This window comes from Lepidochelys kempii, chromosome 8, assembly GCF_965140285.1.
Source record: "Lepidochelys kempii isolate rLepKem1 chromosome 8, rLepKem1.hap1, whole genome shotgun sequence".
NCBI classification, from domain to species: Eukaryota; Metazoa; Chordata; order Testudines; family Cheloniidae; genus Lepidochelys; species Lepidochelys kempii.
The window spans coordinates 1,347,322-1,360,106 of NC_136387.1; the positions used below are offsets into that span (position 1 = coordinate 1,347,322).

At 59.0% G+C, this 12,785-nt stretch overlaps 1 protein-coding gene across 5 annotated transcripts in view; it reads right to left on the minus strand.

Annotated features, from left to right (window-relative positions):
- UNC5A (unc-5 netrin receptor A) overlaps positions 1–12,785 on the minus strand; it is an 89,205-nt gene that overhangs the window by 11,831 nt on the left and 64,589 nt on the right. For 4 of the 5 annotated variants that reach the window (XM_073355133.2, XM_078853960.1, XM_073355134.2 and 1 more), the window contains 9 exons: positions 12,112–12,255; positions 11,739–11,842; positions 9,979–10,159; positions 9,516–9,683; positions 8,519–8,683; positions 1,176–1,364; positions 631–930; positions 347–434; positions 43–211 (listed from right to left, as the gene is read on the minus strand). In XM_073355133.2, the coding sequence (XP_073211234.2) occupies positions 43–211; positions 347–434; positions 631–930; positions 1,176–1,364; positions 8,519–8,683; positions 9,516–9,683; positions 9,979–10,159; positions 11,739–11,842; positions 12,112–12,255 (1,508 nt within the window). The remainder of the gene's footprint in view (positions 1–42; positions 212–346; positions 435–630; positions 931–1,175; positions 1,365–8,518; positions 8,684–9,515; positions 9,684–9,978; positions 10,160–11,738; positions 11,843–12,111; positions 12,256–12,785) is intronic. The other variant, XM_078853961.1, reaches the window with a different exon arrangement.

The window sequence follows — 12,785 nt, forward strand, 5'->3', positions numbered from 1 at the left end:
CAATGTCAGCCCCCCCTTGTGGGCCCCGTCCTGGGCACTCACCTCCCAGGTGCCCTCACACGACTGCTTCTTCAGGCGGATGCTCCAGTCGGCGGCGTTGGCCTCCACGCAGTGCCCCAGGGCCAGGATGGCGGGGCGCGTGAGCAGCACCCCCGGGGGCCCGCAGCTGACGATGGGGCTCAGCAGGGTCTGGCAGCCGGCGAGGGGCAACCTCCACAGGGAGAGGAGAGAGGATGGGAGAGGGGTGAGACGGGGGCACTGCCAGGGCACGGGGCTGGCGCCAGCTGCAGGGAGCTCCATGCCCGTGGCGCAGGGGCTGGCAGAGCTGCAGGTTTAAAACGCCTACCTCGCGTCCTCCTGCTTGTGCAGCGTCAGGTAGACCTCGTAGATCTTCCCCCGCGGGATGGCGTCAGGCGGGATGAGCAGGCTGATCCCTGCAGCAGGGCAGATGGTGCGGGTCAGCGGGTGCTGCCCTGATCCCAGCACCACCCATGGGGCCCGCCAGTCTTTCTGGCTCCAGCCCTGCCCCGTGCCACCCATGGCTAGCCCCGACACCCCACAGCACCCACTGCCTGGTGGGCAGGGGGACGGACTCCCCAGGGTGCCGCCCCACCCCCGCGCCAGCCGCACCTGTGTTGGGGATCAGGAGCCGCCCCCCCAGGAAATTGAAGGTGCCGTAGGCCATGTTGGCAGCGCCCCGGGGCAGGGAGCGGAAGCAGCTCTGGGCGGCGAAGCGCGAGACGAAATCCACGCCCTCAGCGGCGGGCGAGCTGTGGTGCAGGGTGTGGCGTCCGGTGCCCAGGGGGCTCAGCAGGTGCCCGTTGCTGAGCTGGAACTTGCTGTGCCTGTCCTGGCGTGAGCACAGGGAGCCCTGGTAGGTCATGGTGGTGGTGCTGAGGTCGGGCTGGATGGTGAGCAGGTGGGATGTCCCTGTGAGCGGGCAGAGGGTGAGCAGGTCAGAGCTGCCCCCACATGGTCAGGGGGCTCCCGAGGGGCAGAGAGCCCCACCCCCAGGGCAGGGAGGTCCTGCCCCTTGCCCAGGCCAATGGGAAGGGTTCTGGGCCCGGCTCTGTGCCAGCAGGCTGGCAGGGACGAGCCCTCCGGGACCGTGCTGCCCATTCCCGTGGCAGCTGCACCCCGCCCAGCGCTGCCCACGCCCCCCATGCCGCACGCACCTGCCTTGGCTGGCTTGCTGCTGACGGGCTGGAAGCCGGCGGTGAGGATGGATGAGTCGGCCACGTCAGGGTCCAGGCCCCCCTTCTTGCGGCAGCAGACCAGGACCACCACGAGAAGCAGGAGCACCAGGCAGACGGCCACGGCCACGAGCCCCACGTACAGCGCCACGTCCTCGGGGCCAGAGGCAGCTGGGGGGAGAACTGCACTGAGCCAGGCTTTGCTCCGGCCGGAGCTGCGGGGGCCTGTACTGCAGCGCCCCCCACAGGAGGGGACAGGCAGGTGCCCAAGGAGGCTGGGGCTCGGCGTGAGGGTGTATCCTTGCGCAAGTGCCCGATCAAGGCTCAGGCCTTCTGTGGGGCTTGTGCCAGGGCCAGGCTCCCTACTGGGCCCCTGTGACTTTATGAGTGTAATATAATATCTCACTGAGAGGTGACAGGGCCAAAAAGAGTTAATTACCTCCCAGACTGCCCTGACCCAGGGCTGAGCTTTAAAGACTGATTAGGGAGAGATGGAAATGAACAGAGCTGTGAAATGCAGCCAGCATGGTGAGAGAGAGAAGGGGAGACGCTGGCTCAGGGCTTGTGATGTCAGCAAACGAGTCTTGTCTATGGCTGTGGCTTTGATTCGAAGATCAAAAGAAAAAAGGAGGAATATTAACATTTAGGAAGACACTGGAGGGCCATAGTATTATTGTAAATATGTCTCTTTGAAGGTTGTGGTAACTGGTGTCTGAACTGCTCAATGGATGAATGACCCTGTGCTAATTGCCAGGATGTTTGGGAGAAGGAAGCTTGAGCCGATTGTTTTCTCAGGCCAAAAGGCTGCTCAAAATGTATAAAAACCCTGGGACACGAACCTTCTTCATCTCCGATCGGCTTTGGGTTTCAAGAGGGGGAAACCTTAAGCCACAAGAATTGAGATCCCCAGTCACTGACTGAAGCCACCCTGAAGATCGACATTGGACTGTAACCTCTGGACTATTTCTAAAAGGACTTTTGGCAACTACAAGCTCATCTCTGCTCTGTATCTGGACCTCAAGAATTGAACTCAAGTCTGTCTGTATATTGCTCTTTCAACTAACTCTCTCTCTTTTCTTTTTTAATAAATGTTAGTTTAGTTAATAGGAATTGACTGTAAGCGTGTATTCGGGGTAAGATCGAAGTTATAGCTGGACCTGCGTGTGGGGCTGATCCTTTGGGGCTGGAAGAACCTTTTCTTTTATATGACGAGAAAAGATTTTCAGTGATCATCATCACATCTGACAGGTGTGTCTGGATGGAGGCCTGAGGCTGGGCACATTAAGGGAACTGCATTATTTGGACGTCTGAGTAACCAGGGAGTACTATAGAAGCTGTTTTGGGCTGGCTGGGTAAATCTAAGTGTTGGACTATCCACCAGCCTTTGGGGTTTGTCTGCCCCGTTCTGTTTGCAGTTCACCCTAACTGAGTGACCTCAGCTGGCTCCCACAGGCACCATTGTCACAGCCCCACCCCTGGGACCTGCGTTCGCAGAGCGGCTCTGTCCACATGGGAAGCGCAGCTGAGGCCGTGTGAGCATTGGCCTGACATAGAATCACAGGACTGGAATGGACCTCGCGAGGACATCTAGTCCAGACCCCTGCACTTTTGGCAGGACTCAGTATTATCTAGACCATCCCTGACAGGTGTTTGTCCAACCTGCTCTTAAACATCTCCAGTGATGGAGATTCCACCACCTCCCTGGGCAATTTATTCCAGTGCTTAACCACCCTCACAGGAAGCTTTTCCTAACGTCCAACCTAAACCACCCTTGCTGCAATTGAAGCCCATTGCTTCTTGTCCTGTCCTCAGAGGTTAAGGAGAACAATTCTTCTCCCTCTTCCTTGTAACAAACTTTTATGTACTTGAAAACTGTTACCATGTCCCCTCTCAGTCTTCTCTTCTCCAGAGAAAACAAACCCAGATTTTTTAATCTTCCCTCATAGGTCCTGTTTTCTGGACCTTTCATCATTTGTGTTGCTCTTCTCTGGACTTTCTCCAATTTCTCCACATCTTTCTTGAAATGTGGCGCCCAGACCTGGACACAATATTCCAGTGGAGGCCTAATCAGCACAGAGTAGAGCGAAAGAATTACTTCTCGAACTCAAATGTGAAATTGCAGAACTACTAACTGTAGTCTGTAACCTATCATTTAAATCCGCTTTTGTGCCAGATGACTGAAGGTTAGCTAATGTGATGCCAATTTTTAAAAAGGTATCCAGAGGTGACCCTGGCAATTACAGGCCAGTAAGCCTGACTTCAGTACTGGGCAAACTGGTTGAAACTATAGTAAAGAACAAAATTGTCAGACACAGAGATGAACATTGTCAGGCATGCAGATAAACATAACGTGTTGGGGAAGAGTCAACATGGTGTTTGTAAAGGGAAATCATGCCTCACCAATCTACTAGAACGCTTTGAGGGGGTCAACAAGCATGTGAACAAGGGTGATCCAGTGGACATAGTGTACTTAGATTTTCAGAAAGCCGTTGATAAGGTCCCTCACCAAAGTCTCTTAAGCAAAGTAAGCAGTCATGGAATAGGAGGGAAGGTCCTCTCATGGATTGGTAACTGGTTAAAAGACAGGAAACGAAGGGTAGGAATAAATGGTCAGTTTTGAGAATGGAGAGAGGTAAAGAGTGGTGTCCCCCATGGGTCTGTACTGGGCCCAGTCCGATTCAACATATTCATAAATGATCTGGAAAAAGGGGTAAACAGTGAGGTGGCAAAATTTGCAGATGATACAAAACTACTCAAGACAGTTAAGTCCTGGCAGACTGCGAAGACCTACAAAAGGATCTGTTAGAACTGGGTGACTGGGCTACAAAATGGCTGATGAAATTCAACGTTGATAAATGCAAAGTAATGCACATTGGAAAACATCATCCTAACTATACCTATAAAATGATGGGGTCTAAATTAGCTGTTACCACTCAAGAAAGAGAGCTTGGGAGTCATTGTGGAGAGTTCTCTGAAAACATCCACTCAGTGTGCACCGGCCATCAAAAAAACAACATTGGGAATCATTAAGAAAGAGAGAGATAATAAGACAGAAAATACCATGTTGCATCTACATAAATCCCTGGTACACCCACATCTTGAATACTGCGTGCAGATGTGGTCGCCCCATCTCAAAAAAGATCTATTGGAATTGGAAAAGGTTCAGAAAAGGGCAACAAAAATTATTAGGGGGATGGAGCGTCTGCCATATGAGGAGAGATTAATAAGACTGGGACTTTTCAGCTTGGAAAAAAGACAACTACGGGGGGATATGATAGAGGTCTATAAAATCAAGACTGGTGTGGAGACATAAATAAGGAAGTGTTATTTATTCCTTCTCATAACACAAGAACTAGGGGCCACCCAATGAAGGCAGCAGATTTAAAACAAACCAAAGGAAGTATTTCTTCACACAAAGCACAGTTAACCTGTGGAACTCTTTGCCAGAGGATGTTGTGAAGGCCAAGACGATAACAGGGTTCAAAAAAGAACTAGATAAATTCATGGAGGATAGGTCCATCAATGGCTACTAGCCAGGATGGGCAGGGAGGGTGTCCCTAGCCTCTGTTTGCCAGAAGCTGGGAATGGGTGACAGGGGATGGATCACTTGATGATTCCCTGTTCTGTTCATTCCCTCTGGGCACCTGGCATTGGCCACTGTTGGCAGACAGGATACTGGGCTAGATGGACTCTTGGTCTGACGCAGTATGTTCTTATGTTCTTATGTTCTCGTGTCTTGCTTACAACAGCATTACACTGTTGACTTATATTTAGCTTGTGGTCCACTATGACCCCCAGATCCCTTTCCGCAGGACTCCTTCCTAGGCAGTCATTTCCCATTGTGTGTGTGCAACGGATTGTTCCTTCCTAAGTAGAGTACTTTGCGTTTGTCCTTATTGAATTTCACCCTATTTACTTCAGACCATTTCTGCAGTTTGTCCAGATGATTTTGAATTTTAATCCTATCCTCCAAAGCACTTGCAACCCCTCCCAGCTTGGTATCGTCCGCAAACTTTAGAAGTGTTCTCTCTCTGCCATTATTGAAATCATTGATGAAGATATTGAACAGGCCCAGACCCAGAACTGATCCCTGCAGGACCCCACTCGTTACGCCCTTCCAGCATGACTGTGAACCACTGATAACTACTCGCCAGGAACGATTTTCCAACCACTTTTGCACCCACCTTGTAGTAGCTCCATCTAGGTTGTATTTCCCTAGTTTGTTTATGAGAAAGTCATGCAAGACTGCATCAAAGCCTTACTAAAGTCAAGATCGACCACGTCTACCGCTTCCCCCCATCCGCAAAACCTGTTACCCTGTCAAAGAAAGCTATTAGGTTGGTCTGACAGGATTTGTTCTTGACAAATCCACACTGACTGTTACTTATCACCTTAGTATCTTCTAGATGTTTGCAAACTGATTGCTTAATTATTTGCTCCATTATCTTTCGCCTTGTTCCCCTTTTTATAGATGGGCACTAGATTTGCCCTTTTCCAGTCTTCTAGAATCTCTCCTGTCTTCCATGACTTTTCAAAGAGAATTGCTAATGGCTCAGATATCTCCTCAGTCAGCTCCTTGAGTATTCTAGGATGTGTTTCATCAGACCCTGGTGACTGGAAAACATCTAACTCGTCTAAGTAATTTTAATTTGTTCTTTCCCTATTTTAGCCTCTTCTGATCCTACATCATTCACTATGTTAGATGTCCAATCACCACCAACCTTCTTGGAGAAAACCAAAGCAAAGAAGTCATTAAGCACATCTGCCATTTCCACATTTTCTGTTATCGTCTTTCCTGCCTCATTGAGTAAGGGGCCTGTCACGGAGTCCCCGGCCGATGCTCTAGAACTGCTCCCTACAAAGCCAGTCAGGACTCTGGGGAAGTCTCCTTTCTGTGAGCAGCCTGTGTGCAGGACACACAGCTCACCCGGCTTCCACCTTCCCGGGTCTGACCTCGGAGCATTCAGCTTCCTCTGCCCCTCCGTGCGCTTCCCCCAGCGAGTCCGCCCAGGCGGGGTCCTGGGGAAGCCAGAGGGTCCTGCCCCCCAACTCCACAGTCAGACATGACTCTCAGCCAGCCAGTAAAACAGAAGGTTTATCAGATGACAGGAACATGGTCTAACACAGAGCTTGTAGGTGCAGAGAACAGGACCCCTCAGCTGGGTCCATTTTGGGGGGCAGTGAGCCAGACAACCACGTCTGCCCTTCACTTCATGTCCTAGCCAGCCCCAAACTGAAACTCTCTCCAGCCCCTCTTCCTCTGGGTTTTGTCCCTTTCCCGGGCCAGGAGGTCACCGGATTCCTTTGTTCTCCAACCCTTTAGCTCTCACCTTGCAGGGGGGAAGGGCCCAGGCCACCAGTGGCCTTGAAACAGGGTGTCGGCCATTCTCTGTGTCCAGACCCCTGCACACACCTCCCCTGTAGGGCTCTGCAACGATCACACACCCTTACCCTACCACCTAGAAACTTAAGAACTGCATAGGTGAAACTGAGGCACCCCCATAGTATTCAGAGGAAACATTAAGAACAGTCCCGCTTTGTCACAGGGCCTACTCTGTCCTTGGTCTTCCTCTTGCTTCTAATGTATTTCTAGAATGTTTTCTTGTTTCCTTTTATGTGTCTAGCTAGTTTGATCTCATTTTGTGCCTTGGCTTTTCCAATTTTGTCCCTACATACTTCTGTTATTTATTTATACTCATCCTTTGTCATTTGACCAAGTTTTCACTTTTTGCAGGACTCTTTTTTGATTTTTAGATCATTGATGATCTCCTGGTTAAACCAGTCTGGTCTCTTGCCAGACTTCCCATCTTTCCTACGCAGCGGGATAGTTTGCTCTGCTGCCCTTAATAACGTCTCTTTGAAAAACTGCCAACTGTCTTCACTTGCTTTTCCCCTTAGACTTGCTTCCCATGGGGTGGGGACCAGGGGAGCGTGCCCCTGAGAGTGGGGTGTGCGTGCCCACGGGCCTGGTGATCGCACGCCAGGCTGCCAGTTCACGTGTATGTGTGCATTTGCAGCCCAACTCCTGGCACTCCCTAGTCCCCCACCCACCCACCAGCTGGTTCCGGGGGATGGGACGGCGCTGGGAGAATTTGTGATTTGATGTAAATGGCAAAGCTAACGAGCTGAGCACTGATGGGCCCTGCTGCTCCCTCTCAGGCCCCAGGCTACACCTGGCGGGGGGTCCCCTCTGTCAGACATGGGCCAGGGGTGCAGAGGATGCAGGGAATGGGGTGGGGTGGCCAAGGGGTCAGCTAGGGGCTCCTACTGGGCGCAGACGCTGGCAATCCTGCTAACTGATGAGCCAGGACTGACAGACCCAGCCCCACTCGCTGGCCTGGCAGCTGGCACATGCCACCCCCCAGGGCCATGGCACCAGGCAGCTGTGACTAAGGGGGAATTTTCTTAATGTTTTGCATGAACACGGTGTGTGCCTCAGTTTCCCCCACATGTTGCACAAGTATCTCGGTGCTGGGACAAGGGTGCATGACCCTTGCAGAAACCCCAGAGGGCAGGGGTCAGGCTGCCTGGGCCCAGACAATGGCCGATCCTCTGTATCCTGGCAACTGAGGGCTGGGGCCCATCCTCTGCAAGGAGCCTGCCAGAGGAGCTGGAGAACAAAGCGAGGGGTGGCGGCCAGGTGACCGGCTGGCCCCGGAACGAGCCAGAGGATGGGGGGGCGCCCGGGAGCGGCTTAGGCTGGGCTGCTGGAGGCTGCTCAGTCTCCTGGGCGGGACTTGGGGGGCGGGGGAGACTTTGCTGAATCTCCCTGTGCTCACATGGCCTGTCCTAGCCCTGCTGCAGGCGACTAGTAACCCGTCTGTGCCACACGCCGGCTGGGAGTCACAGCCGGCTGCAGAGCTGGGGGCAGGGCCCTTTGGGGGCGTGAGGCTCCCCCACGTGCCCATCAGGTGGCCCCCCGGTGGGGAGCTCTCGGTGGGAACAGGGGGCCGATTGCTCCGAGAGGCGCCCCAGTGAGCGGGTGCCCTGGGGGTGTTGGAACCTCATTCCCAGCGGCTCCAGGGCACGGAGCCTGAGCACTGTGGGGCAGCCCGGGCCGGCTCTGCCCAGCCACCCCCAGCTCCGGGAGCTGCAGCTTTTCCGTCCCCATGGCGGGTGGCTGAGCCCTGCTCAGCAGGGGCGGCCCCTGCCAGGAACCCTGCTCGCCACAGAGCACACCCCCCCCCCCGGGCTGTGTGTGTGCGGAGGGGGGTCCAGCCCTGGGGCTCTGTGCCGGGGGGGGGGGAGGGATTCAGCCCCTGGGGCTCTGTGACTGGGGGGGCCAGGGCGTGGGACAGGCAGGGCCCCAGGGAGGAGACACTCACGGTGGCTGCAGAGCTCGGTGGTGCAGTTGCGGGTCTCCAGCTCGGCTCCTTGGCACTCCTGGCCCCCGTTGCGAGGCGCCGGCTCCGAACACTCGCGGCTCCGCCAGTGCGTGCAGTCCAGAGCACACAGCGACCACCGGCTCCAGCCCGACCAGCCGCCGTCCACTGCACACAGCAGCCAGTGAGCGTGCGGGGACCTCGGCCAGACCTCTGCCCCACTGCCCCCCACCCACTGCCCTGCCCCACTGCCCCACCCCACTGCCCCCCACCTCCCCTCCCTACTGCCCCCCTGCCCATTGCACCCCATCCCTCTCCACCCCAGTGCCTCCATGCCCACTGCACTCCTTCTCCTCATGACCTCCCAATAACACCCCCTCTGTCCCATGCTCTCCCCCCATTCACGCTCCATCTGCACTTCTCCTATCTTTTAGTGAACCCCAACAACATCCCCATGGCCCCAGCCCTGCCCCATGTGCCAGCCTGAGTGGGCACCTCTCCTCTGCATGCACAGACCCGCTTCCTGTCCCCAGCATGGCGCAGAAAAGGCCCCACCGTGGGGCAGGCCAGGGGGCACCCATGTGGAAGGAGGCCCTGAGCTTGCGAGCGGGAATCCCACCCTCCATGGCTCTGCCCAGCGGGGCAAGCACCAGCCCTTGGCTCCTTGCCCGGGTTTCTAGCGGGGCCGGGACCACTGACAAGGGACGGAACACGGACACGTGGGGGTGGAGATGACACAGCCGGGAGGGGAGGGGCTGGGCACAGAGTGGGGGGGACTCACAAAGGAAAGGAAGCTGCTGCTCTCAGCCTGCCACCCTCCCTCCAGTCACCACACCCCGCAGCACGCCTGGGACAGCAGGGGCTGCGGGTCGGGACTGAGGGGCACCAGCAGAGCTGGCGGGGAGCTTGCCCCGTCCCCCATTCATTTCGGAGCATGGCTCTCCCTGGTGTGAGCTGCAGAGCCATGGGCGCGGGGGCATGGCGGTGGCCGAGGGGGTACCTGGGCACAGGGTGGTGCAGGCGTTTTTCTGCACGTTCTGGCCCTCACAGAACGTCCCCCCGTTGAGGGGCGCGGGGTTGGTGCAGCTCCGACTCCGCTTCTGCCAGCCCCGTCCACAGCCGGCGCTGCAGGCCGACCAACCTGCCCAAGTCGACCAGCCGCCGTTCACTGGGGTGGGAAAGGGACAGAGTCAGCGCGAGCCCCGGGTGCCCTGGGACGGCGGGCTGCGCTCCCGGCCGGGGCTGCCCTCACTGGGGAAGGCGGCGCCCGGGGGTGCCCTGTTCCAGGGAGATTCGCTGGCTCCAGGGGAAGCTTCGGGGCTGCAGGGAGGTGCCTGGCTGTGGGGAGATAGACAGGGAGACACGGGGGGGAGACACAGCTGGGGGGTCCTGCTTTGCTGGGGTTTCCCTGCGTCACAGCTGGCTGCAGCCCCCGCCCCACGCTGCCCCCCGCGGCTCCTCACCGTACACGGTGACGGGGGCAGAGGAGCTACGGCGACGGGCCACCATGTTCTTGGCCACGCAGGTGTAGTTGGCCGTGTCGGCCAGGCGCGCCCGCGGCACCACCAGGCTGTGCTCCGGCGTCACGTACACGCTGGCGTCCAGCGCCGGGTCCACCGGCTCCTCGTTGCGTAGCCACTCCACCTGCGGGCAGCGGGCGTCAGGCCGGGGCGGACACGGGGTGCTGGGGCCCACGGGGGAGGGGAGGACACGGGGGCACTGGGGCCCATGGGGGAGGGGAGGACACGGGGGCGCTGCAGCAGGGGGGAGGGGAGGACACGGGGCGCTGCGGCAGGGGGGAGGGGAGGACACGGGGGTCCTGCAGCAGGGGGGAGGGGAGGACACGGGGGCGCTGCAGCGGACGGGGGAGGGGAGGACACGGGGCTGCTGCAGCAGGGGGGAGGGGAGGACACGGGGGCGCTGCAGTAGAGGGGGAGGGGAGGACACGGGGGCGCTGCAGTAGAGGGGGAGGGGAGGACACGGGGGCGCTGCAGTAGAGGGGGAGGGGAGGACACGAGGGCGCTGCAGTAGAGGGGGAGGGGAGGACACGGGGGCGCTGCAGCAGGGGGGAGGGGAGGACACGGGGGCGCTGCAGCAGGGGGGAGGGGAGGACACGGGGGTGCTGCAGCAGATGGGGGAGGGGAGGACACAGGGGTCCTGCAGCAGGGGGGAGGGGAAGACACGGGGGCTGCTGCAGTAGAGGGGGAGGGAAGGACACGGGGGCTGCTGCAAGAGATGGGGGAGAGGAGGACACGGGGGCGCTGCAGCAGGGGGGAGGGGAGGACACGGGGTTCCTGCAGCAGGGGGGAGGGGAGGACACGGGGGCACTGCAGTAGAGGGGGAGGGGAGGACACGGGGGCGCTGCAGCAGGGGGGAGGGGAGGACACGGGGTCCTACAGCAGGGGGGAGGGGAGGATACGGGGGTGCTGCAGCAGGGGGGAGGGGAGGACACGGGGTGCTGCAGCAGACAGAGGAGGGGAGGACACAGGGGCGCTGCAGTAGAGGGGGAGGGGAGGACACGGGGCCACTGCAGTAGAGGGGGAGGGGAGGACATGGGGGCGCTGCAAGAGATGGGGGAGAGGAGGACACAGGGGCGCTGCAGCAGGGGGGAGGGGAGGACACGGGGTGCTGCAGCGGACAGAGGAGGGGAGGACACAGGGGCGCTGCAGTAGAGGGGGAGGGGAGGACACGGGGGCACTGCAGTAGAGGGGGAGGGGAGGACATGGGGGCGCTGCAAGAGATGAGGGAGAGGAGGACACGGGGGCGCTGCAGTAGAGGGGGAGGGGAGGACACGGGGGTGCTGCAGCAGACGGGGGAGGGGAGGACACGGGGGTCCTGCAGCAGGGGGGAGGGGAAGACACGGGGGCGTTGCAGTAGAGGGACTTCCCAGGCCAGTCCCCACCCTGTCCGCCCAGCCTGCATTCCCTCGGCCCAGCCCAGAGCGCTCCATGCAGACAGTTTCCAATGCCTGCTTGTGCCCGGCTTTCCCAGTGACCCAGGTCGCCCCAGGTCAGGACCTGGCTCCCCGCTGGTCCCCACTCCCACCACCTTTGTGTCACCTGCCAGCTGGATCCGGGAGGATTCAGTGTCCTTGCAGGTGACGTGGTTATGGAGCACGGGGCCCAGGACCCCGCTGGCGGCCCCGGCCGCGGCTTGTTCCCATTGAGTTTCAGAGTGAGGCCTGGCCCTTGCCAGCCATGGGAGGTGTGGACCCTGCACTCACCTCGGCCGGTGGGATCCCTTCCGGGGGCCGGCATGCCAGCACGATCTCCTGCTCGATGGAGACCTCCCTGCCCATCGGCTCCTCCTCAAAGTTCTTCCTCAGGTCTGGAGAACAGGGCGAGAGAGCCGAGGTGGCTGACATGAGACGCGCCCCCAGGCCAGGTGGCTCTGCCCACCGGCCGGGAACACCCGGACCCCCCGCTGCTGGCACAGAGCCCAGTAACCCTGTGCAGCCCGGGACGGCTGCCCGGGTGCGGGGATGCCAGACAGGTGCTGGCAGGGCTCCTCAGGAGGGCTCAGCCCGCTCGGGATCTGGAGCCAGGGAACGCCATGCCCCATGCCCAGGGGGAGGAGGGGCGGGCCGGGGCACTCACAGGCAATGCGCACGTAGGCCTTCTGGCTCTTGGTGGTCCCCGAGGAGCTCCAGGCAACGCACTGGCACCAGTATTCCTCCAGCCCAAAGATCTGCTCCACTTGCTGCCTGGAGATATCGATCCGGACGTCCAGGAGGGGCAGCCCTGGGTGCAGGCCGAGGAGAGAGCAGCGTGTCAGGGATCCGCCGCGGCAGGGCAGGAGGGTGACACGCTGGGGTGGCACTGCCCCTGCCCCCCAGACCTCACAGGGGCCAGCCCATTACCGAGCACATGCCCAGACGGGCCCCCTGAGGTCCCACGGCAGCTCGGCCCAGGGGCTCCCCCGGATCCACGGCGTTCATGGCGAGGTGGGTGCAGAGCTGTCATCCCATCTCCAAGCTGGGCCCCCGAGACCAGGGAGAACTGTCTGTCATGTTTTATGAATCCTGTGTGTGCCTCAGTTTCCCCTATATTGTGCATGGCTACGGGGTTGTGGGGAGGAGGGGGATAAGAGCTGGCTGGTGGGAGGAGCTAGGTTCTGGGCTGGCCAGGCTGGGCCGTGCTCTCACCTGCCTCTCTCTGGGCTCCCCTAAGGACTCCCTGTGCTGTGCCCGCTGCCTGCCCAACCGTAGCGCTGGGTGAGTGTCGCTGCAAACGCTGGGCGAGGGGCATTGCCCCCGCGGAGGGGACATGTC